Here is a 26,991-nt window from a genome sequence, read left to right on the forward strand (position 1 = left end):
TTACAAGGTTGGTTGTTAGGTAGTTGATAGATTGATCGCCAAGTCATATCCTATACAAGATCTATGAGATCGATCACAACAACCCAACAACCGAGGTACATCAGGCAACGCAATCCTTATCTACCTGTGTATACGGTTTATACAAATACCGTATACACATTTACATTTATATACTTTAACATGCCCCCTCAATCACAACTTTATCAAGTTGAGATTCTTCTTGAAATCTTCTAATTTCTGCCATGATAAAGCTTTGGTGAAACCATCTGCAACCTGATCATTAGTAGAGATGAATCGAATGTCAAGTAGTCTTTTAGCTACTCTTTCTCTAACAAAATGATAGTCAACTTCTATATGCTTTGTTCTTGCATGAAACACCGAATTTGCTGATAGATAAGTGGCACCAATATTGTCACACCACAGCCGTGCAACTGAAGAGTGATTTACGCCAAGTTCATCAAGTAAAGCCTGAACCCATATCAGTTCAGCTGTAGCATTTGCCAAGGCCTTATATTCAGCTTCAGTGCTCGACCTTGACACAGTTGCCTGCTTGAGTGCACTCCAAGAAATAAGGTTTGGTCCAAAGAAAATAACAAAACCCCGTGTTGATCTTCTGTCATCAGGACAGACTGCCCAGTCTGCATCTGAGAAGGCACTCACCATAGTTGAGGTTGACTTTGTGAATTTTAACCCTATACTCATAGTACCTCTGAGATATCTGATAATTCTTTTAACTGCAGTCCAATGCTGGACAGTAGGAGCATGCAGAAACTGGCATACCTTGTTGACAGGAAAACATATGTCAGGTCTTGTAAGTGTTAAGTATTGCAAGGCACCTACCACACTTCTGTAGTTTGTAGCTCCTTCGGCTCCCAAGGTTTCACCTTCCTCCTTGGATAATTTTTCTGTAGTTGAAAGGGGCATGTTGGAAACTTTACAATTCATCATACCTGACCTTTTCAGTATATCTGACACGTATTTCTCCTGACTTAGGACTATACCATCTGTTACTCTCTTTACTTCTATTCCCAAGAAATAATGCAAGTCACCAAGATCCTTTAGTGCAAAATCTTTCTTAAGATCCAATAGCAATGCATCGGTTGCTTCATGCAATGAGCTAGCCACTATAATATCACCAACGTATACCAACATAAAAATGGTTACCTTGCCTTTCTTGTAGAAAAAGAGTGACGTGTCAGCCTTTCAAGGTTTAAAGCCAAGCCTTTGAAGTTTTTCACTTAACCTAGAGTACCATGCTCTGGGTGCTTGCTTTAGACCATATAATGCCTTGTCAAGTTTATAGACATAATGATTTTTGCCTTTTACCTCATACCCAGGTGGTTTTCTCATGTAGACTTCCTCCTCTAGAACGCCATGAAGGAACGCATTCTGCACATCCAATTGACGAAGACTCCAACTGTTTGATACTGCAATAGAGAGAACAAGTCTGATCGTAGCTGCTTTAACAACAGGACTAAAGGTGTCCTCATAGTCTATGCCGTATTGTTGTTTAAAACCCTTTGCTACTAGTCTAGCATTGTATCTATCGATTTCTCCACTAGCTTTTCTCTTAACTCTGTAAACCCACTTGCAATCCATGATATTTCTGCCCCTTTTTGGAGGGACTAGATGCCACTTTCTATTTTTAACAAGAGCATTGTATTCCTCATCCATAGCATTTTTCCAATTCTTATTTTCAAAAGCCTCACCTAGACTGTTAGGTTCACCCGTGACAACTAGGCCACCAAAACGAGTGTTGAGATACCTGACTGTACCATCTGTACGGGCCTTAGGTTTTAAGATCCCATGTTATGATCTTGTTCGCTGAGTTGGCACAGGTACAGCAGCAGAAGCCGGTGCCACAGAAGATCCCGACGAATCTGGCGTCACATCCGACCCAGGTGCACCCGATCCAAGGTGGATGCTGGCAGGATCGGCTTGCGGCGCATCCCGTGGCTGCGGTTGGCTGGACGCAGGGGACCGCCCCGGCCCAGACGAATGATTGGCGGGCGCAGGGGACCGCCCGTCATGATGCACGCGCGTGGCTGGCCCACTGCCCGCGCCGGGCCCGTTGTTTGTTGTCGTTGTGCCGCCCACGGGCCCGCAGGAGGACGCGTGGCCGCGCGATGATGGCCCGCCTGGCCCCGAGGCGGATGCGCCTCCACTGCCTGGCGCGGCAGGCGAGGGGAGATCGTCCCCGGGATTGCTGCCAGGGGAATCTGGCGCAGACCCTGGATCCTCCTCGTGCTCCGTGTTTGTCTCTTCCTGCTGCATAAAATCATGGCGCAAAACAAGATCTCCTCCAAAATTTATAGCAGGATTTTCATGAAAAATACCCAAAGGATCATTAGCTATATGTTCGTCCCCTTGATCAAGAGGTGTAGATGGGGACTGTTCAGAGAGAAGGAGAACTTCAGATCGGATGAGTGCACCAGCATTTGGATTTAGGGCAGCAAAGGGAAAGACTGTTTCGTCAAACACGACGTCACGGGAAATATAAACACGACCAACAGCTATGTCTAGACATTTGAATCCTTTGTGTAAGTTGCTGTAGTCTAGGAACACACACTGCTTAGATCGGAATTCAAGTTTGCGGGCATTGAAAGGACGGAGATTGGGCCAACATGCACACCCAAATATGCGAAGAGCATGATAGTTTGGTTTTTCATGGAACAATTTTTCAAGAGGAGTTTCTAGATTGATCACCTTACTAGGGGTGTGATTGATCAAATATGTGGCAGCGATGAATGCTTCATCCCAAAACTTTAAGGGCATGGAAGCATGGGCTAGGAGAGAAAGACCAACTTCGACGATGTGGCGGTGCTTTCTTTCAGCAAAGCCATTTTGCTGGTGAGCATGAGGACAAGAGACGTGGTGTGTGATGCCTACTTGACGAAAAATGAGTTTAACCGTTCGTACTCACCACCCCAATCTGTTTGCATGGTGATGATTTTACGATCAAAAAGTCTCTCAACAAGTGCTTGGAATTCATGAAAAATCTTAAACACTTCAGATCTATGCTTGAGAAGATATATCCAAGTAAACTTGCTGTAATCATCTATGAAGCTCACATAATAATTCTTTTTATTAATAGAATCACGGGCAGGCCCCCATACATCGGAAAAAATGAGCTCTAAAGGAGCATTCGAAGTGCTACTAGAATTTGGATAAGGGAGTTGGTGACTTTTGCCTTTTTGACATGCATCACACACTCCTTCTTTATTCAACTCATGACTAGAAAAGGAAATTTTGTTTTGCCTAAGAACATGCTGAACAATTTGCGAAGATGGATGACCTAGTCGATTGTGCCACCTTGACGGAGATATCTTGGTGGCGCCAAAAGCTTGCCTGCCCGGGCTTAAGGAAGCCGATGATAGGGGGTAGAGACCGGATCTACACCTGCCTTGGAGGACGGCGCTCCACGTTGCCTTGTCCTTGATAAAGAAGAAACGAGGATGAGTTTCGAGAAACACATGGTTATCTTGTGACAAACGGTGGGCAGAAACAAGGTTCTTGGTGGCTTTAGGGGAATAAAGGACATCTTTAAGATGAAGATTAGAAGTAGGGGTACGAACATACGCTTGACCAATATGACTTATTTTCATACCTGACCCGTTGGGCATGTTCACTTGGTCGTGGCCGTTGCACCTCTCCCTCATGGTGAGCTTGTCTAGCTCGCCGGTTATGTGGTCGGTGGTGCTAGTGTCCACGTACCAGTTCGTGTCAACACCGTAGGAGGAGTTGGACACTGCGCTTGCGCTTTTCTCCTTGGTGAAAGCGATGTCGAAGCGACGATAGCACTCGAGGGCAGTATGATTTGGCTTCTTGCAGATCTGGCAGAAGACCTCCGGGAGTTCGTCACGGCCGCCACCTCCATTGCCGCGACCACCGTGGCCGTTTCCACGGCCGCCACCATTGCCTCCATTGCCGCAGCCACCACCGTGACCACGACCTCCGCCGTTCCTGCCGCGGCCGCCGCCACGAGGAAAACCACCGCGGCCACCGCGAGAGGCAGCATTGGCGGAGGAGTGCGAAGATGAGTTCCCCTCGAACATGGCGAAGCGGCTCTCGAAGCTGATCAGCTGGGAGTAGAGCTCGTTTGGCTTGATGGGGACCGTCCTAGCGCAGACCGAGGAGACAAACGACATGTAGTCGAAGTCAAGCCCGGCAAGGATGTACGACACCATGTCGTCGTCAGTGAGTGGCGTGCCGATGGCAGCCATCTCATTACCAAGGGCCTTCATGCGGCCAAGATACTCGGCGATGGTGGAGTTCCCCTTCTTGGTGGTGGAGAGGGCCATCCTCGTGTTGACGATGGCCGCCTGCGTCTGGGAGATGAAGATCTCGGTGATTGCAGTCCATGCTGCCGACGCCGTGGTGCACTTTGCGATCTGAACCATCACAGGAGGTGAGATGGAATTGAAAAGGAAACTCAAAACCAGGGAGTCTCGGGCCCTGTCGGTCTCGTACGCCGGGTTGGGCGTATCTGTGGGCTTCCCATCCTTGTCAGAGAGCGTCGGCGCCGGTAGTTCTCTCTCTGCAGCAAGGTAGGCAACCAGCTGGGCGCCACGGATGGTTGCTAGGGCTTGCGCGCGCCAGACGTTGAAGTTGGAGCGGTGGAGCTTTTCAGCAATGGGGATGAGGACGGATGGTGCGACAGCGGTGGAGCTCGAGGACGACACGGCGGCGCGAGAGAGATGTGCTGTAGAGGAGAATGGCTCTGAATATCATGTAAAGATGCGTGAAGCGTATGCATCTGCAAGGACGCGTTGCGTGTTATATATAGAGACAGAAGATTACAAGGTTGATTGTTAGGTAGTTGATAGATTGATCTCCAAGTCATATTCTATACAAGATCTATGAGATCGATCACAACAACCCAACAACCGAGGTACATCACGCAACGCAATCCTTATCTACCTATGTATACGGTTTATACAAATACCGTATATACATTTACATTTATATACTTTAACACTGAGATTTCTACAAGCCGCCGCTTTCGCAAGCATCAAGTTATCTGTGAGGAATGAGACATCCTGTATAGAAATCAAGGATGCCAAGCTTGCTGCCACCTGAAGAGCTTTTGCCTCAGCCTGCAATGGAGAAAAAACTGATTTGCATGTCCCTGTAATGAAGATGTCAATCTTGTGTAGCCGCTATTAGTCATGCATCTTAGGCGAAGCCAAAACAATGGTACTTCCTCCGATCTAAATTAATTGACGCAATTTTAAAACAACTTTATAGTAACGTTTTTTAGAATGATCAAACCGAGCCACGAACTAACTGCTTGGATCGACTCAGCGCCGGATGAACTTTCCAGGATCCTTAATAACGACTATAATGGTCCTAGCATTTCTTGTTTTTGTCTCTCAATATGTCATGCCTGATAGTTAATGAAGGAGCATCCAACCATGGATGGATGTGATTCCGCAAGGTTACGGAGATAATATAGCAGGGCCCACCACCATATCTATCACTGCCTCGGGTCTTTCCCGTCCCGAGCTGATGTGCGAAAAAAAATAATACTCTCTTTGTTTTAAAATAAGTGTTTCAAGTTATACTAAGGTTGAGACAATTATTTTGGGATAGAGGGAGTATCCTGTTAATCCAAAGACCTATGAACTCAAGTTTTTATTCCCAATCCTAGCCTCTTCCAATGCATATGTGTTTAGATGGGTGCTAGGATTTAAAATTTAGTAACTAAAATTCCCAATGCATAGGTGCATATTTATTGTTGCCAAACTTCCTTCATTTAATTATTTAGCAACTAAACTTTTTCGTGCATGGGCCAATTTTCTTCCATTCAAGTGTTTTGCATAGGTCCACACTTGGCATTGGTTCTTTCTGGGGTGACCAAACTCCTCTCTTCCCTCTTAACTACCCTGCCACATTAGATTTTTTTTTGTCTATGTGGTATGCTTAGCACCTGTATATCATGGAGCACTGGCGGGAAGTGTCATCCCCACTAAATTATTTATCTCAAATGCAAGCATGCCACATCATCATAGAATTATGGATGAGATAAGGCACACCTCAACATACAATCATGCATGGAAAAGACCCACCACCACATGCAATCATGCATGATTTTTGTTCATTATCTTATTCTACTTATATTCAATAATATACATAATCAAATATAAGAAATCGTATGTGTTCTAAATTTTATTCAGATGTTATTAATTTAAATATTTATATTCCACATAATCAAATCTCATTGATATATGTTCCAACCGATTCCCACAACAATGCACGAGACATCATTTAGTTTTCCAAAATACCAAGATGTGGCAAAGTATATCTATTTTATTTTATCTCTATTTGGATATTTTAACTAGTTTCTACATGTACACTTAAAAATTCATCTGGAGAAACTTATATATCTAAATGATTAGATTTATAGTTTTGAAAATAATAGGAAATACTCAAAAAAAAAATAGGTGCTAACATATGTAACATTCGTATAAGATGTTGCCTAGTCCATAAGCATGTAAAGTTAAGAGTCATTTGCTCCAACCTTAAGCATAAAGAAAATTAAGAAAAAATCATTTTATAACAAAAATACCACACAGGGTGAGAGAGTTACTCTCATACTTCTTTTATGTCCTCCTGGCCTCATCTGCCAACACCCTCGACGGCGTTGGGGGCATTATGTAAATCCTTAAAATCTAAGAAGGCATGTATGTCATGATGGAGCGATGCAAAATGGGATGGCATCGGAATAGAAGATTTTAGGAGGGGGGGTGGGTGGGGGGCACAGTAAGACCGAAGGCAGAGACATAGTTGGCGGGTGAGTGGGCATTACAAGCAACAAGTCGGTAGAGATTCTTCTGTGTAGAATGCATCCATGTTGCCACTTTGCCTAATGTGGAGGATGGTGCACTATAGTGGAGCGACAGAGGAGGACGATGTAGTGGTGGTGGTGGTGGCGCCGAATGGGTCGAGGGGTGTGAGAACTCAAGTAGGTACTGGAGAGGACGGGAACCACAACTAATATTCACTGAAGGAGAAAAGTGTGAAGACGATGGCAGAGCAAGAGTGCAATGGCTCAACAACACTTGGATCCGAATGGGATGAGGGGTGACGGGAAGAGAGTGCCAGGCAATGAAAACTATGGTGGATACTTGTTGGATCAATAAAGGGTTTGAAGGTGACAATAAAACATTATATATTACTTCTAGAAAGGATGCTGGAGTACCAGTCTCATGGGACTCGTTGAGGTCTGAGAGCGCCTCCGAGCAGTTCGTCTTGCGGTGGTGTGTCGTGGTGGCCTCTCAGGGGCTCTGCGCGTTGTCCAACCTGCCCAGACGGTGTGCGCGGCGACCCTCGTGGGTGGTCCATGAGGGATGGACTGCGGACACTCCTGGGTCCACCGTCATGGGCCGGTGCTGGTCTGCATCGTCCAGAAGACCTGAAAAGTCTGAGCTATTAAGGTGCAATTGACAAATAAGAGGAAGCGACGATTTGGTGCTCGGGCTCAGCTGAGCCCGAAATCCCGCTCGTCCGTTCCATGCTCGGGATGTGAACAAATTCAGCTGGTGTGTCAGACTTGATCGGTGGTAAATCAGGGGTACAGGGGAATACGGGTATGAAACAGTGGTGAAGTCGTGGGCCCGAAGCGGAGTGGCGGGACGGACTGCACCGCTCGTCGCACTGGGCCGTGGACCAGGACGTCACCTTTTCTGTCTGGGCCACGGATTAGATAATGGGTCTAGGTCGGGGTCGCCGCCTGAGCCGTCTGTCGGTCAGCGTGTGTCCAAAAAAAAGTATTCCACCCTTTCGCATCACCTCGTTTGTTCTAGAAACCCTCGCCGGCGCCGCCCAGTCATGCTGCGCCGCTCCACTCGTGCTTCGTCTCCGGCAACTGGTGGGATGGACACTGCGGGCATGGAGTTTTTGCTTGACGCGGTTGACAGGTTAGTCCCCAGCAGATCTATGCCTTATTGCTTTATGGATTTCTTGCCCATAAGCTCCATCAGCCGATAGAAGTCCCCCACCCCCCCCCCCCCCCCCCCCGACGATCTATCCTTTTCTTGCGGCGATGGTTGCCGATTTTCTCAGGTTCCCAAGAGAGGAATTCGCTGACAGCCTTGAACAGCCGGATCCGGTTTCGCTGCATTACCTGATAGGAAACAGGGCAGTGAATGCAGAAACAGGTGATTCTGATGGTGGGTCTGGCATGACTCAAAAGGATGGCGAGGATGGGGCGGCTGTACCACGAGAAGGCATGCGTCGGCGACATGCTGCTTCACCAACGAGGTCAGCTTAGCCCACTGACAGAGTAAATCCAGAGGCCCCTGGGTTGACCAAAAGGTAGGAGGAAAAATGCAGTTCTTTTGGTAATTATAGCTGCATTCCGTTGTGAATTCTTGTGTGTATCACGTACCTTGCATTTTAAGATCAAGGGTTGTAGATGATTTTTTGTTTAGCTGGTGAAATGCGTTGGCAGATACAAGAATTTCAGTCTGATTCGCTTTCAGAAACCCAGTTCAGTTATGTTGAACGTCTAACTATGTAGAGCACCAGTACTTGTGGAAAAGTATGATTATTCATCGAGCAACTATAACATCTGACAAAGTAAAATTGTCTTTCATTTGCATATCAATGTAGAGCTATGGAAGTGGCGATCAGCAAGACCTACCCTGGCACCATGCACCGATGGTGCAAGTGTCATGTCCTGAAGAAAGCAAAAGAAACATTGGGTCCACTGTACACGAAGAAGAGTGATTTTCAGGCTGAATTTCACAAGGTTGTGAACCACATATGTTAACTGAGGTCGAGTTTGAAGCAGGTTGGGGATTGCTGTTGGATAAATACAATCTGGGGTCTCACACCTACATGACCCAAAATATATGAAACCAGGAGGAAATGGGCAAAACCATACATCAGAGGTGTGTTTTGCGCGAAAATGACAAGCACCCAGCGAAGTGAGAGCTCAAACCACATGTTGAAATCGTATATGCCCCCTGCAAGCCCAATGCATGTTTTCATTAGGCAAAACATGAGGTTACAGTTTGACCGCGAGCGGGACCAAAGTTACGAGGAGAAGAAGACCATGATTGTAAGTAATTTCCCCCCTTCAAAAATCAGGCCTGGTTTGTTTTATCGGATAGATTCGTTTCCCATGTCTTTGCCGTGTGTTTTCGAACATATATGTTGCACTTAAAAGTGACCAAAAAGCTGCAACTCATATGCTGATTCATCTGTACAAAAACCTTGGCAGGGCGGTGCTGTTAGGCGCACCAACCTTGCGATAGAGCGGCACACAAGCAAAATTTACACTAGGAATATGTTTGAGGAATTTGGTCGCGCCCTAATCGAAGGGACCGCCTACAATGTTACTGGATTGGAGAAGATGAAGAAATGCAAAACGACCCACAATAATGCAGCCAAACGAGAGAAGTGAAGCAGGGTTGAGTATGAGGTGAGCATAAACGAAAACAAATCAATATTTACATGTGAGTGTGGTTAGTTTGAACACACTGGAATGCTATGCAACCATGTTCTGCGGGTGAGCTGCCCTATATCGTAAAAAGTCTTCTCTGATAAATCAGAAAATAAAATGAGAAAATTGGTGGTACTGAAGACTAAGACTCTTTTTTTTTTCTCTTGGTGATCACACAATTGATGGAGATTCTACACCTCGAAGAGATCCGTAAGCACCATATCGTGAAGCGGTGGACGAGAGAAGCAAGGGATATACTGCCAGATCACTTGGTCCAGTACCAGTGAGATAATTCAGTAAACCTATCGTTCATGTGTAGGCATGCAACGCTGTACCTGAAGGCCATGGAAGTCGTGCGGATGGGGGATGCAAGTGCTGCATGTTATGACCATGTGAATGCAGGTCTCGGCGCTTTGCTGCTGAGTGGAGCCCCATTGGCGGAGAAAAGGGATGGTTTGGCATTTGAGGACCGGTTGGTTGAAACAACGGGTGCAAGGCTACATGGCACCATGGACATTGCAAATGTGGAAGGAGGAGATGGACAATGCCACGGTGCTGAGCATTCTGCTAGTGTCAATGGGCTGCATGGTCTTGCAGCCCCGGACAAGCGTAGAGGCGCTGGAAGGCTGACAAACAGCAGAGAGAGAGCCCCATACGAAGGGTTAAGTAAACGAACCAGATTCTGCAGCATGTGTCGACGAGAAGGTCACAAAAGGACCACATGCCCGGAAAGAGGGGATGCACCAAAGAAGCCACGGAAGCCAGGGAAATGCAAGAACTGCGGAATAGAAGGGCATCGGCGGAATACCTGCAAAAGCCCAATTGGTTTTGCTGGGAACCGAGGTATAAAAATTTCATTTCGGCCTAAATGTTCTTAACCAGGGGATTTTCCAGTGTGTTTCAAATGGGCACTGCTCCACTCTGTATTCCTTCAGTCTAGATAGTTGTGTGTCCTGCTGTATCTAAGAGCATGAACTCTGTGTGTGTATGTCTGAACTGTGATGAACCATGTATGGTTTTCGTATGAATTCTGATGAACTAATTTACTTGCAAACATACTGTGTTCCTCCTTAGGAAAAAAAATTCAGCAAACAGCAAGAAAAATGGGACATATGCCCAGTCTGTCTTTTTATTCGTCTTTCGTCTGAAATGGTATGTGATTTGCTTCCTGAACTGAAGATGTGCTGGGTTGACACATGGGCACCATGCATGATCACGGCGGAGTAGGTCTTGAGTGGGCACTCTCTTCTTCAAAATTCAGAAAACTGATGGGCAGATTAAATGCGTACGGGGTCCTGGGGTAGCCCCGGATGCAGTATAAAACAGGGATTGCCTCAGTTCAGCAATTGCCAATAGTTCAAACATAATTGAAAGCTAGCAGCTGCATCAGATGGGGCGCTCGTTTGTTCAAACAGCGGCAAGTGGCTCAACCTGAACATCCGGTGGGCGTGACACTTTTGGCGTCTCGAAAGATTAGGTGATCATGGATTTCCCCCTTCTTAACCAATCCATCTATAGTGATTCTCTAGAGGAGATGAAGCGCTGTGTTGTTTGCTGATGGAATCTGCTCCTCGCAGACATCCTCATCCACGAGCATGGATTCAGCATCAAGCGCGTGGAGTACAACGCAGCTGCCGGAGATGGAGTTGGGAATGGATCAACATGAAGAGGGGATTTTTTGATTTCGGATGGGGAATGGGTGTGGTGGACGGATGGGGAGTATGGGTTGGCATTTATGGCCAGTGCTCTGTGCTCTGGCCACTGTCTGGACAGATGCTTCACACGGCTCATGAACGCTCAGAACTATTGCCGAGCCATCTCTAGTCCTTCTGTCCCTCAACGGCAGCGAGACGCGTCGTCACATTGAATGCATCTCACCAACAGTCGCAAAAATGACATATACAGAATGGAAATACACTGTGACGCACACATCCACATGTGAACCATCGGTCTGGATTTTGGGATCAGCTGAGCTCGAGCTCAGAAGAGGATTTTGACAAATAAGAGGCCTTCAATATGTCAATAGGGAGAGGGGAGGGTTATTCCAGAGCTGCGTGTGAACGAGAGAAACTTGGATTTTCCCTCACATGATATGTAATATCAGAGCTAAAAACGGACAAGAAAACTGAGATGAAGTGATGTCTCTTCGTAGAAAGGCATATTACTAGAAAGAAAAGAATAAAATGAGAAGACATGTCACTCTATTTTCTTGTTTTTTTTTCAAAAAGGAGGAATACCCTGGCCTCTGCATCTCTTGATGCACAAAGCCATATTAATACAAATCCAGATTCCAAACAAGGTCTCAAAAAGTCTTACATATCTCAAACAAAAAAAAGGTATGTCAAAATCGGCGAAACTAGGTTAAGATGCGTAAACACCTATCCTATTATTGGACCGCCATCCAAACCGGTTGTATGTATCCCATGCAACCATCTCACATCGGCTGCACCCAATATCTAAAATCTCCCTATAGTCCACATGGTTGTGTAAGGACCACGTACGGATCCAAGCCCACGCCCTGAAGATAACCTGCAAAAAAATTGTGATGATTTGTCCGTTAAAGGCAACATCATTCCGAAGATTCCAAATGGCTCAAAATAATGAACACACTCCTACTTGAATATGTGCCACAGTTTTAGGCTCAATCCCAGTTAACCAAGTCCCAAATAAATGTGTAACTGAGACGGGCGGAGTAACATTAAGGGCTACATGAATGGACCGCCACAATAACTTAGCAAGTGGGCAAAGTTTTTTTTGAAAGATCCAGCATGTCGCTGGCTTTTCATGTTGATCATACAGAGAGCAGGTGGAGAAAAAACAATGTTACATGGAGCTGATCATCAGATCAGAAGGATAAAAAGAGAAAAAGAGGCCAGGGTTCTAGCCAAACACTACGGGGGAGGAGACAACAATCAGCCTATCCCCTCTGGTGGCAAAGTGAACGGGTGCGTGAGGCAAGATGCCCCGGCTTGACGCCAAAGCTCGATGCCCCTTTTGATTGCCTGTAGCACCTCGCTTATGGAGGCTTCCTTTCCTCTAAAGGTGCAACTATTGCGGTGCTTCCAAATTTCCCACAGAGCGAGCATCGCCACTGAGTTGATGCCCTTCCTGAGCACCAGCTGTGTTTTCTCCACAATCTTCATGAACCGATCGGAACCGGCAGCATTGACGTCTCCAGGTTGCGGCCTCAGAGCCTCACATCCCTCCCATGTCGATAAGCTGCTCCAGATCCTCTTTGTGAACGGGCATGACCAGAAGATGTGGTCAGCGGTCTCGAGGTTTCTGAGACAGAATTGGCAGAAGTAGGAGTTCGGCGATCCTCGTCGCTGCAACCGATCACTGCACCAAAGTCTGTTCAGCATGAAGAGCGAGGCGAAAACTTTCAGCTTCCCTGGCGCCCACGTTTTCCATATGATCTGTGGGAAGGCAGAGCTTTGGTTGGCCTGGAACTACGCCCGATATGCCGACGAGGTCGTGTAGAAACCGCTGGCCTCAAGGTTCCATCTAATCTCATCGTTTGCTCCTGGGTTGAGGATGATCGGTGCAGCTCGCAGCAATCTTGCCAACCGCACGCAGTCCTGCACTACCAATTCAGTCCGCCCATGTGCTAGGTCAAGGATCCAGCGATCCTCGCGCAGGGCATCGGCGACCGTCCTGTTCTTCCTCCTTGAGTGTTGGTATAGAGCCGGAAACAACACCTTGAGCGCGCCCGCCGATAGCCAAAAGCAGGTCCAGAATCTAGCCGTCCGGCCATTGCCAATTGTGACTGATGTTGCCGCGCTGAAAAACCCCTTGTCCGCGTCCGAGCACGGGACGTCCATGCCCGCCCACAGCCTTTCCGGGTGCTTCCAGGCCAGCCACAACCACCTTTGCCGGAGAGCACTGCTGAACAGCTCGAGATCGAGGACACCGAGCCCTCCTTTGTCCAACGGGGAGTAGACCTTGGTCCAGCTCACCTTACATTTGCCCCCGGATAACTCCTCCTCCTGCGCCCACAGAAAACGGCGCCTTACTTTGTTGATCTCCTTGAAGAATTTCTTCGGCATACGGAGCACAGTCGTGGCGAATGTTGGGATCGCACTTAGAATAGCTCGAACTAGGACCCGCCGACCTGCTATGGACATGAGCTTGCCTTTCCAGCCTGCCAGTCTTGCTCTGACCCGATCGAGGATGAACTGGAGGTGCACCAGCCTTTTTCTTGTCAGGGAAAGCGGCAACCCCAGGTATTTGAGCGGAAAAGAGGTGACAATGCCCCCAAAACTTTGCAGCACCTGCAGGATGTCGACAGCTTCACATCGGATCGGGGTTGCGGTGGATTTCTGTCTGTTTATTCTCAGCCCCGTGGCCTCACCAAACATGTTGAGGATAGTAACTAGCGCATCCATTTCTGCCTTGACCGGATTCATAAAGATGACGTCATCATCCGCATAGAGACCGACCCTGAGCGTTAGCTCTCTCCTAGGCAAAGGCTGGATCATTCGCTGCAGGACCGCCTCATCGACCAGCCACTGCAGCGGGTCAATTGCAAGGATAAACAGTAGCGGTGACAGCGGGTCTCCCTGGCGAAGGCCTTTTCGGTGCTTAATTCTGCTTCATGCCTTTCCGTTGAGGAGAAATTCAGAGCTGGATGTTGAGAGCAGCCAAGCGATCCAGTCCCTCCAACGGGTGCTGAAGCCCAGCTCCTGCAGAGCCTCCAAAAGGTAGTCCGAGGAGACGCTGTCAAACGCCTTGGAGATGTCCAGTTTCAGCAGCAGAGCAGGTGTTTTGCTTCGATGCAACGCGTGGACACCGTTCTGAACATACAGAAAACTGTCCTGGATGCATCTCGTCTTCATGAAAGCAGATTGCGCCGGGGACACGATGGTGTGGATCACTCTTGACAGCCTGATCGATAGCACCTTGGTGACCAGCTTCGCAAAGGAGTGTATCAGGCTTATCGGCCGAAAACCAGTCATCTTCACTGCACCATCCTTCTTTGGTAGCAGAGCCACAAACGCGGTGTTAAGAGCAGCTAGGTTGCCCCTGGCGAGGTTGTAGAAGCAGTGGAATGCTGCCATGACGTCATCTTTGATGATCGGCCAGCAGGCCCTGAAGAAACTACCAATGAAACCGTCGGGCCCCGGAGCTTTCTCTGCCGGCGATTCCATATTTGCCGCCCAAGCCTCTTCTTCTGTGAAAGGGTTGTCCAGACCAGCCGCTTGAACTCACGGGAGCCGCAGCAGCCGGCCCGTGTCAGTTGCCATAGCCTTGCTGAAATGATCATGAATGAGCTGGGCTTTATCTGAATGGGTTGTTGCAACTCTGTCATCACTCTGAATGGTGTGGATGAAGTTTTTGCGTCTTCTGGAGCAACACTTGGCATGAAAGAACTTCGTACTGGCATCGCCCGCACGTAGCCAGAGCACCCGGGAGGCCTGCCTTCTTCTTGCTCTTTCGATCACCGCCAGCCCTACCAACCTCAGCTTTAGCTGTCTACGCAAAGTGAACTCAGCAGTTGATAGGATTCTCCTCTCTTGGGCCACATCTAGGCATAGGATCACCTCACTAGCGATGTGAAACTGCAACTTTGCATCACTGAACAAGGATTTGCTCCAAATCTTCAGGTCGCGGGCGGTTCTGTTGAGCTTGGTCTGAAGCCTTGAAAAAGCGCAGCGCTGTTGGACTGGCCGGTGCCAAGCTGGTTCAACAGTGGTGTGGAAGTGTGGGAATTTTGGCCAAAAGGACTCGAAGCGGAAGCGAGCTCGGCGAACCGGGGCGTCGCATGGTGGCAGGATCAACGGGCAGTGGTCAGAACACGCCGTGGCAGAGGCCGTCAGCCCGTAGGTGGGGAAGAGCAGCTCCCAGCTAACATTACAGAAGAATTTATCTATGCTAACTAATGTGGGTTTCTGCCGTTCGTTAGTCCAGGTGAAACGCCTATTCTTACACTTGATCTCTCGCAGCCTAGCCGTGTCGATCGCAGCTCTAAACCTACCCATGATGCGCCTGTTGAGATTGAGGTTGCTTTTGTCCCTAGCCTCATAGATGCTATTGAAATCACCGGTGAGCAGCCAGGGGTCACTCGAGGGCAGCGCCGATCTTACTAGTTCTGCCAGAAAATCATCCTTCCAGGCCTCGCCCGCCGGCCCGTAGACTGTGGTTAACCAGAACGTGGAGGCCGAGCGGAGGACGGTGACCTTAACTGTGATGGCAAACTCTCCAATGGCGTGGGAAATGATCGAGGCGACCTGATTATCCCACAAGATTGCCACCCCTCCTCTAGACCCTATCGCAGGTAGAACTACACATTCGGTGAGCCGGCTACCTCCTACATCCTTGACTAGGGCCGGCGACCATACGTCGATTTTAGTTTCCTGAAGGCAGAGGATCGCCGGCCGGTGCGCTGCAGCAGTTTCGCACACAGCATCACGCTTGGCCGGCATGTCGAGCCCTCGCACATTCCAACTAAGGAAGGGGCAGTGATTGTCATCCATATGGAAACCAAGTCATACTCGAACGGCTACAGATTCTATTGATCGAAGAGGACTATAGGAACAGCGACAAACACACACGACCACGCTCCGGGGGACGCTGATGCCCACCAATAGGCCCCAAATTGCACCAACGTCGGCTACACCTAGCAGCTAACCACATGAGAACAACAGCTAGTCCTAACTAAACCCTGCTTAAGGCCGGGCTCCGCTGGAGGCTACTAGAGGAAACAACTAACATGATCACACTACGGCCTCATCGGCAGCTCCATCAGGGCCAGCCATGGCCGCGGCAACACGCAGCGCCTCGTTGCTGAGGCGGGTGAGCTTGCTGATAACCCACAAGTATAGGGGATCGCAACAGTTTTCGAGGGTAGAGTATTCAACCCAAATTTATTGATTCGACACAAGGGGAGCCAAAGAATATTCTCAAGTATTAGCAACTGAGTTGTCAATTCAGCCACACCTAGATACTTAATATCTGTAGCAAAGTATTTAGTAGCAAAGTATTATGGTAGTAACGGTAACAGTGGCAAAGGTAACGATAGCAGTATTGTAGTGATTGTAACAGTGGCAACGGTAAAGTAACTAAGCGAAGAACAATATGTGAAAAGCTCGTAGGCATTGGATCGGTGATGGATAATTATGCCGGATGCAATCATTCATGTAACAGTTATAACATAGGGTGACACAAAACTAGCTCCAATTCATCAATGTAATGTAGGCATGTATTCCGAATATAGTATACGTGCTTATGGAAAAGAACTTGCATGAAATCTTTTGTCCTACCCTCCCGTGGCAGTGGGGTCCTAGCGGAAACTAAGGGAAATTAAGGCCTCCTTTTAATAGAGTACCGGACCAAAGCATTAACACATAGGGAATACATGGACTCCTCAAACTACGGTCATCACCGGGAGTGGTCCCGATTATTGTCACTTCAAGGTTGCCGGATCATAACACATAGGTGACTATAACTTACAATATCGGATAAGAACACAAATATATTGATGAAAACATAAAGGATTCATATCTGAGTTCGTGGCACTCGGGCCCTAGTGACAAGCATTAAGCATAGCAAAGTCATAGCAACATTAATCTCAGAACATAGTGGATACTAGGGATCAAACCCTAACAAAACTAACTCGATTACATGATAGATCTCATCCAACCCATCACTGTCCAGCAAGCCTACGATGGAATTACTCACGCACGGCGGTGAGCATCATGAAATTGGTGATGGAGGATGGTTAATGATGACGATGGCGACGGATTCCCCTCTCCGGAGCCCCGAACGGACTCCAGATCAGCCCTCCCGAGAGAGTTTAGGGCTTGGCGGCGGCTCCTTATTGTAAAATGCGATGAATCCTTCTCTCTGGTTTTTTTCTCCCCGAACACGAATATATGGAGTTGGAGTTGAGGTCGGTGGAGCTCCAGGGGGCCCACGAGGCAGGGGGCGTGCCCAGGGGGCAGGCGCACCTCCCACCCTCGTGGACAATGTGTGGGCCCCCTGGCCTTGATTCTTTCGCCAGTATTTTTTATTATTTCCAAAAATAATCTCCGTGAAGTTTCAGGTCATTCCGAGAACTTTTGTTTCTGCACATAAATAACACCATGGCAATTCTGCTGAAAACAGCGTCAGTCCGGGTTAGTTCCATTCAAATCATGCAAGTTGGAGTCCAAAACAAGGGCAAAAGTGTTTGGAAAAGTAGATATGTTGGAGACGTATCAACTCCCCCAAGCTTAAACCTTTGCTTGTCCTCAAGCAATTCAGTTGTTAAACTGAAAGTGATAAAGAAAAACTTTTACAAACTATGTTTGCTCTTGTTGTTGTAAATATGTAAAGCCAGCATTCAAGTTTTCAGCAAAGATTATGACTAACCATATTCACAATAACACTTAGGTCTCATGTTTACTCATATCAATGACATAATCAGCTAGCGAGCAATAATAATAAATCTTGGATGACAACACTTTCTGAAAACAATTATAATATGATATAACAAGATGGTATCTCGCTAGCCCTTTCTGAGACCGCAAAACATAAATGCAGAGCACCTTTAAAGATCAAGACCTTTAAAGAGATCCAGTCATAGTCATACTCAATATAAATTAATATTAATGGATGCAAATGACAGCGGTGCTCTCCAACTGGTGCTTTTTAATAAGAGGGTGATGACTCAACATAAAAGTAATTAGATAGGCCCTTCGCAGAGGGAGCAGGGATTTGTAGAGGTGCCAGAGCTCGATTTTGAAATAGAGATAAATAATATTTTGAGCGGTATACTTTCATTGTCAACATAGCAACCAAGAGATGGCAATATCTTCCATGCTACACAGATTATAGGCGGTTCCCAAATAGAATGGTAAAGTTTATACTCCCCCTCCACCAACAAGCATCAATCCATGGCTTGCTCGAAACAACGAGTGCCTCCAACTAACAACATTCCTAGAGGAGTTTTGTTCGCAATTATTTCGATTTGGTTTGCATAAAGCATGGACTGGGCATCCCGGTGACCAGCCATTTTCTCGTGAGTGAGGAGCGGAGTCCACTCCTCTTGAGAATAACCCGCCTAACATGGAAGATACAGACAACCCTAGTTGATACATGAGCTATTCGAGCATACAAAACAAAATTTCATTTGAAGGTTTAGAGTTTGGCACATACAAATTTACTTGGAACAGCAGGTAAATACCGCATATAGGAAGGTATGGTGGACTCATGTGGAATAACTTTGGGGTTTAAGGGATTGGATGCACAAGCAGTAATCCCGCTTAGTACAAGTGAAGGCTAGCAAAAGACTGGGAAGCGGCCAACTAGAGGGCGACAACAGTCATGAACATGCATTAAAATTAATGAACATTGAGTGCAAGCATGAGTAGGATATAATCCACCATGAACATAAATATCGTGAAGGCTATGTTGATTTGTTTCAACTACATGTGTGAACACGTGCCAAGTCAAGTCACTTAAATCATTCAAAGGAGGATACCACCCTATCATACCACATCACAACCATTTTAATAGCATTTGGCACGCAAGGTAAACCATTATAAACTCCTAGCTAATTAAGCATGGCACGAGCAACTATGATCTCTAATTGTCATTGCAAACATGTTTATTCATAATAAGCTGAATCAGGAACGATGAACTAATCATATTTACATAAACAAGAGAGGTCGAGTTCATACCAGCTTCTCTCATCTCAATCAGTCCATCATATATCGTCATAATTGCCTTTCACTTGCACGACCGAACGGTGTGTATAATAATAATAGTGCACGTGCATTGGACTAAGCTGGAATCTGCAAGCATTCAATTCAAAGGAGAATACAAGGCAATATGGGATCATGGTTAAATCAACAATAATGCATATAAGAGCCACTTTAACATTTTCATCATGGTCTTCTCCTATCGACCCCCAAGAAAAAGAAAAGAAATAAAAAATATTTACACGGGAAAGCTCCCAACAAGCAAAAGAAGAACAGGAAATATTTTTGGGTTTTCTTTTTAATTACTACTACAGCAAGAAAGGTAAACTGGCTAAAAGCTATAACTATTTTTTTTGGTTTTCTTAAGGTTTTTCAAACACACAAGAAGAAAGCATAAAAATGAAAATAAACTAGCATGGATAGTACAATGAAAGAGTATGAACACCGACAACTAGCAATGAGTGTGTGGACATAAATGTAATGTCGGTGAGAAATACGTACTCCCCCAAGCTTAGGCTCTTGGCCTAAGTTGGTCTATTGCCATGGCTGGCCTGGCGGATATCCAAAGTTGTAGTTGGGTCGTACTGAGATGAAGAAGCCTCGGATTGCCACTGGTTGGCAATCACCTCCGGATCCCAATGGTAATCAGACTGTCGTGGAGGATCAAATTGTGGTTCCGGCTCTGGCTCTGTAGCTGATGTGGGGTTCCGGTAGGCGTGGATGGCCGCCAGCGGAACGGGATACTTGCCTGCAGATAAGTCAAACAAGGAAGGAGAAGGCAAGGTAATATTCTCAGGGTGATTTTTATCAAATAATAGTCTGTACTTAAGCGCCCTTTCTGTAGCAACCAGACCTTAAACAGTCTGATCTCTGTGCATCAGTGTCATCCCTGTATCGGTAATGCTGACATGCACAGTACTTGAAGGATTTAATACAGAGTAGCAATCACACACTTATTACATCGAATGTCTCAAAAGAGAACTTAGTACAATAAATATGGCTTAGGGCCATCTAATACAATAACAACGTAAGGCTTGGAAGATAAAGTGAGTCTATCAACTCCAACGACATCACTGAGTGAAAGACCACGACCTAAGGATCCTTACTCGTCATCTGAAAAGTCTGCAACATGAAACGTTGCAGCCCGAAAATGGGTCAGCACATGGAATATGCTGGCAATGTAACACAAGAGAGTAATGAACAGAATAAAGCTATCACTATATGCATATATGGTTGGTGGAGGCTGTATGGTAACTATGTTTTGCGAAAAGCCAATTTTTCCCTACAACAAAGGAATAACTTTATTTAACTATCATGGTGGTTGTTAAACATTGAGAATGGTAAACCCCATCTCGATCCCAATTAAAAAGTAATTAATAACCCAATCAAAATTAGTCTTGTAATAGAGTGATGAGATCCACATGATAATCCAAGAACTAGATACTCAAGACATCCATAACCGGGGACACGGCTAATCATGATTAGTTTGTACACTCTGCAGAGGTTTGTGCACTTTTCCCCACAAGACTCGATCTCCTCCGTTTGATTTCTCGCACTACAAGATGTTTGAGAAATGGATGACCGAGACACAGTCTTTCCGAAGAGGTCCCTTTAACCGATAGATAGGCCTGTACACCTACAATCCCCTACATCTGCTAGCCCATCATGGAAAAGTTTCCCACAACTTACTCAACTATGCCAGAGCCCATATTGGCATGTGGCTGCACACGGAAGTTTCTAGCATGAATAATCTTATGATCCCTTTGAGCCTGGGTGGCATTCCATAGGAGAATCACATGGTACCCCGGGATTTCCAAAAAATATAGGCAACACTGGAATTCCCCAGGTGTCTCAATCCACCGAGATGTGTATTAAAGTTGCCACCTTAAGTTAACCATTAATTAACAATACTCACATCTGTCATGAAATACTCTCAAAACCCAATCCACGTCTACGAGCATAGCATAGCAATATAAGCAACGTAGAAGTAACTCCCAAGGTTTGATAATAAACAGGTGAATAGGTACTACCTCATCTACTTCCCAAACCCACAGTTTAAATCAGATCCTAACCATGCAATTGTTTGAGGATTGATCTAATGCAATAAAACTGGGTAGTAAGGAGGTATGATCAAAGTGTTACTTGCCTTGCTGATGATCTGCGAAACCTAGAGACTCGTAGTAGCACGCTTCACACTCCGGGTACTCTATCGCAAACAAACAAGCATACAATAAGCAATCAAGCAAGGGCACAGGTAAAACTCAAATAAGAGATCTAACCAGAAAGTTCAACTTAAGAACTCCGGTTTGCAAAAAGAATCAAATCAAACGAAGCAACAAAACTCAAACGGCGAAAGAAACAAGCTTCATTTACTAATCTGGACAAAAGTCAAATTTTACAGTAGCAAAATCTTGTTCAAGTTGGTTAAACAGAATGAGGGCTTCGAGACAAAACTCTAGGCGCTTGAATCGCCTGATTCCGATAAACGAGCGAAAAGTTATACTAAAACGAAAATCGGATCAGAAATCGCGATTGAAAATAATCGCGGAAAATCCGAGAAAAAGAAAAACTGACGAACAGGCTAATGAAGGAACGCTCGCTGTCTGAGGCTAAATGGTGAAAACCGTTCGTTAAAACGAACGTACGAACGGTCATTCGCTAAATAACTAAACCGAAAAAAACCGAACCGATCTAATCTAAAAAAAACAAATCTAGGTTTAAAAAAAACCGAACGGTTAACCGAAATAAAAATAAAACGGCGACGAACGGCGGCGGCGGCTACCTCCGGCGGCGGACCGGCGAGGCGGGCCGGCTCCGGCGGCGGCGGCGGGCGACGGCGCGGGCAGCGGCGGTGGCGGGCGACGGGCGACGGCTAGGGTTAGGGTTTGGGCGCGGGCGCGGGTGGGTTGGCGGCTGGGCCTTGGGGCGGCTCGGGCGGCGGCTTACAAAGCCTCCCCCCCCCCCCCGGGCGGAGTCCCGCTCGGCTACGCCCCGGAGTTGGTTTCTCTTTTTTTTTTAATAATTCCGACGTGCAGAAAAAGAAAGAAAAGAAGTATTAAACGGACTCCAAAAATCCCGAAATAAATTTTCCCCATCCTCTAATAATAGGCCGGACAAGGTGAACATTTATTTGCGCCTAAAATGCAATTTTGAAAGACGCATATTTTTCCTAATTCAAATAAAATAGCGATAAAACTCCGAATAAAACTCTTATTTGATTTTAATATTAAATCTCCGATATTTCTTTATTTTGAGTAAGTCATTTTATCCTCTCTCTTTTTTATTTTTATAAAATAAATATTCAAGAGAAAATAATTAAAATCAAACGATCCTCTTTTCAAAATTTCGAGAAAAACTCAAATATGAAAATAATGAAATCCTTAACTCTCTCCGCGGGTCCTTGAGTTGCGTAGAATTTCTAGGATCAAACCAAAATGCAAATAAAATATGATATGCAATGATGATCTAATGTATAACATTACAAATTGAAAATTTGGGGTGTTACAAACCTACCCCCCTTAAGATGAATCTCACCCTCGAGATTCGGTTGGCCAGAAAATAGGTGAGAGTGATCCTTCCGTAGGTCTTCCTCTCGTTCCCAGGTGGCTTCATCTTCAGTATGGAGACTCCACTGAACTTTGCAGAAATTGATTACTTTACTGCGCGTAACTCGGCTGGCAAACTCGAGTATCTTGACTGGTTTCTCCTCATATGTCAAATCGCTATCCAACTGTATCGCTTCCAGCGGCACTGTATCTCTCAGAGGAATATCAACCATCTCTACGTGGCACTTCTTCAACTGAGAAACATGGAACACATCGTGAACTCCTGACAATCCTTCGGGTAATTCCAACTTGTAAGCAACTTCTCCCATACGTTCCAAAACTTTGTATGGTCCCACAAAACGTGGTGCTAATTTTCCCTTAACTCCAAAGCGCTTCACTCCTCGAAGTGGGGATACACGAAGATACACTCTGTCTCCAACTTCCTAAACTGTCTCCTTGCGTTTAGAATCCGCATAACTATTCTGCATGGACTGGGCTACCTTGAGTCTATCGCGAATTAGCTTAACCTTCTCTCCAGACTCTTTAATCAAATCTGGTACAAACAACTGTCGGTCTCCAACTTCGTCCCACAACAATGGTGTTCTGCACCTCCTTCCGTACAGTGCTTCGAAAGGGGCCATCTTCAAACTGGCTTGATAACTGTTGTTATAAGAGAACTCTGCATACGGCAAATTATCGTCCCAACTAGATCCATAATCTAGTGCACAAGCTCTCAACATGTCTTCCAGAATTTGATTGACTCTTTCAGTCTGTCCATCTGTCCGCGGGTGAAAAGCTGTACTGAACTCTAGCTTGGTTCCCAAAGTTTCATGCAACTAATTCCAAAACTTTGAAGTAAACTGGGTTCCTCTATCTGATACATGAAGGAAATATGCCCTAGAGGCAATAATAAAGTTATTATTTATTTCCTTACTAGCAAGATGCACGTGCGTTGCACGGAACATCAAGATCTTGTGGGAGAAAAGGATGAACGAGGGAAGGCCTTATCTGCAAATGTGGAGAGGAGTGCGGGTAAATTGTCATAGTTTCCTTCCTATCCGTTAGATATAGATCGGACGGTCTATATTACAGGATGGCAGGCACACCATCATCACCAACTCTGCTTTTTATAAGAGTAGAGATATCATGATAAATGTTTATTATTCATGCTAGAATTGTATTAACCGGAAACATAATACTTGTGTGAATACATAGACAAACAGAGTGTCACTAGTATGCCTCTACTTGACTAGCTCGTTGATCAAAGATGGTTATGTTTCCTAGCCATTGACATGAGTTGTCATTTGATTGACGGGATTACATCATTAGGAGAATGATGTGATTGACTTGACCCATTCCGTTAGCTTAGCACACGATCGTTTAGTATTCTGCTATTGCTTTCTTCATGACTTATACATGTTCCTATGACTATGAGATTATGCAACTCCCGTTTACTGGAGGAACACTTTGTGTGCTACCAAACGTCACAACGTAACTGGGTGATTATAAAGGTGATCTACAGGTGTCTCCAAAGGTACTTGTTGGGTTGGCGTATTTTGAGATTAGGATTTGTCACTCCCATTGTCGGAGAGGTATCTCTGGGCCCACTCGGTAATGCACATCACTTAAGCCTTGCAAGCATTGCAACTAATGAGTTAGTTGCGGGATGATGTATTACAGAACGAGTAAAGAGACTTGCCGGTAATGAGATTGAACTAGGTATTGAGATACCGACGATCGAATCTCGGGCAAGTAACATACCGATGACAAAGGGAACAACGTATGTTGTTATGCGTTTTGACCGATAAAGATCTTCGTAGAATATGTGGGAGCCAATATGAGCATGCAGGTTCCGCTTTTGGTTATTGACCGGAGACGTGTCTCGGTCATGTCTACATAGTTCTCGAACCCGTAGGGTCCGCACGCTTAAAGTTTCGATGACGGTTATATTATGAGTTTATGAGTTTTGATGTACCGAAGGTTGTTTGGAGTCCCGGATGTGATCACGGACATGACGAGGAGTCTCGAAATGGTCGAGTCATGAAGATTCATATATTGGATGACTATATTCGGACACCGGAATGGTTCCGGGGGTTATCGGATATATACCGGAGTACCGGGGGTTACCGGAACCCCCCCGGGGGTTTAATGGGCCTACATGGGCCTTAGTGGAGAAGAGGAGAGGCGGCCAGGACAGGCCATGGGCCTTAGTGGAGAAGAGCACAGCCGACCACGGGAGGCAGGAGCATGCGGCACGACCGGCGCTGCTTTGGGCGGCTGGAGCAAGAAGACCAGAGGTTGAAGAAGCACTACGGCCGTTGGATGGACATCGCACGGTCACTTGAGCTAGAATCGTTCATATTGACTAAAGTTGACAAAGGCCCCCGTCCCAGTCAACTTAGTAGGCCCACAAGTCAGCCTCCCACCATGGTGGGTCCTAGCTAGCAGGGGGTGTATTCATTTTTTTGTGCGTAATATGGAGGCACTTCCGGTGGGTCCGAGCTGACAGCGGGGGGAACGTTTTTTTCACGAAATACGCTGGCCCGTCCGGTGGGTCCCTGCAGTCAGGGGGAAACGTTTTTTGTCGCGAAATAAGGTGGCCCGTCCGGTGGGTCCCTGCTGTCAGGTGGAGGAATAATTATTTTGCGCGTAATAAGGAGGCACTTCCTTGCGGCCGCCTGGACCCGGCTGTCAGCCTCTCCACATATAGTACTCTTCCGATGGAAGTCGGTCGTTGACCACGCCGCGCCGAGAGCACCAGGGCGGTGGTCTGGACGACGGCGAGGCCTAGGAAGGGGACGACGCGGAGCCGGGGAAGACGCAACAGTGGAAGCCCGCGCGGAGAGGAGTACGAGGGTTCACTGGTTCGGCTGCGGTGTGAGGCTGCCGTCGCCGCAGAATAACAGGGGGTGTGGGTGAGTAGAGGGATGGCCTGGCCAGCGGTGGGAGTAGTACGGGGCGGTGAGGCCTCCGCGGCATCACAGCCGGCCACGGGAGGCAGGAGCACGCGACACGACCGGCGCTGCTTTGGGCGGCTGGAGCAAGAAGACCAGAGGTTGAAGAAGCACTACGGCCGTTGGATGGACATCGTACGATCACTGCAGCTAGAATCGTTTATATTGACTAAGTTGACAAAGCCCTTGGTACGCGTCAACTTAGTAGGCCCACAACTCGGATTTGGCAGAGAACATATAGCCCATTTGCGATTTGTAAGAATGTACAGCCCATTTTTAATTCTAATGGAATTTACTACAGCCCATTTACAGTTTGTTAAAAGTACAACCCAACTTCTAGCTAGGACAACGATTAATAATTTCAAACAACCGCTCAAAACAGAATTCAAAAAAAAATTCCCACATTTTGATGGGATCCAAAATATTTTTATCCGAAATTTCTAGTCAGGTTAAATATTATTTCAAAATAAAGTTGTATTACGTTAAAATCCAACGAAGTATTGCGCGCGCAACAAGTAATGAAATTAAAATTTTCAAATTCCAAAAATAATATATTTTTCAAACTAATTACGTGTTTGGTGCATAGTAACTGTCCAGTTATTATAATTACATCCCATTTATTATTTCTTCAAGTCCATTTTCTTGTTAAGCCTAATGCATACCTCCTAGGAAAGTTTGCAGCCTAGCGGGGCGGAGAATAACAAGTTGACTCGGATATTGTGTACAACTGTCGGCCCAGTTGCATTGCTGATGTTGAAAAAAAGGCCTGTGTAGTACAGTACAACCTAACATGGTTACTCAGCCCACATTCAGCGAGGCCGGAAAGGCCCAAACAAGGCTTCTGTACAACTTTTTGAAGTCACTGAGCTCAATTAATAACTGAAGAAAAAAGTTGGATTACAGTGGAACCTAATTAAAAGCTGTCATGAGCAAATAAATATTTCAACGGGTCCCACATGTGCGTGTGCGCGCGTGTGTGTGTGTGAGAGAGAGAGACAGAGAGAGATAGAGAGAGAGACCCATCGGTCGATGCTCGTAAATACATCTTTCAGCCATATGCATTGCTGATGCTCAGTAAAAACTTATATAGTTGACACAATCATATAGAACATCATAGCACACTGAACTTGCATACAAAAATTTCACGCAGGCGGCACAATCAGGATGGAAGCAGTGGATCGCTACGGGAAGGGCTATGTTGAAACCAACGAAGTCGTACATAACGGTTCATCGTCTTTATCAATGATGGGGAAATATCTTGAATGTTGTGCAAAGAAAATAGACAGACAACACAATAAGTTCTGCTAGCACATTAAGTTGACGTACAACCCTTTCTAAAAAAAGTTTAGGTACAAAATTAGAAC

At 46.2% G+C, this 26,991-nt stretch overlaps 2 protein-coding genes and 1 non-coding gene across 3 annotated transcripts; all 3 read right to left on the bottom strand.

Moving 5' to 3' along the window:
- Nucleotides 1–192: 192 nt before the first annotated feature.
- On the bottom strand, nucleotides 193–8,245 carry LOC141027402 (uncharacterized). The gene is made up of 6 exons (XM_073504432.1): nucleotides 8,126–8,245; nucleotides 4,961–5,096; nucleotides 3,608–4,702; nucleotides 1,327–1,427; nucleotides 951–1,200; nucleotides 193–644 (listed from the first exon to the last, which is right to left on the bottom strand). The coding sequence occupies exons 1-6, from the start codon at nucleotides 8,243–8,245 to the stop codon at nucleotides 193–195; spliced, it is 2,154 nt and encodes a 717-aa protein (XP_073360533.1).
- Nucleotides 4,067–4,205, bottom strand: LOC120970136 (small nucleolar RNA Z247). Its single transcript, XR_005764882.1, has one exon. It is a non-coding gene; the product is annotated as a small nucleolar RNA Z247 (small nucleolar RNA).
- A 6,407-nt stretch (nucleotides 8,246–14,652) lies between the features above and the next one.
- Nucleotides 14,653–15,870, bottom strand: LOC141027403 (uncharacterized). The gene has a single exon (XM_073504433.1). It carries the CDS (start codon nucleotides 15,868–15,870, stop codon nucleotides 14,653–14,655), a length of 1,218 nt encoding a protein of 405 aa, XP_073360534.1.
- Between the last annotated feature and the right edge of the window lie 11,121 nt (nucleotides 15,871–26,991).

This window comes from Aegilops tauschii, chromosome 7 (assembly GCF_002575655.3).
Source record: "Aegilops tauschii subsp. strangulata cultivar AL8/78 chromosome 7, Aet v6.0, whole genome shotgun sequence".
Classification (NCBI taxonomy): domain Eukaryota; kingdom Viridiplantae; phylum Streptophyta; class Magnoliopsida; order Poales; family Poaceae; genus Aegilops; species Aegilops tauschii.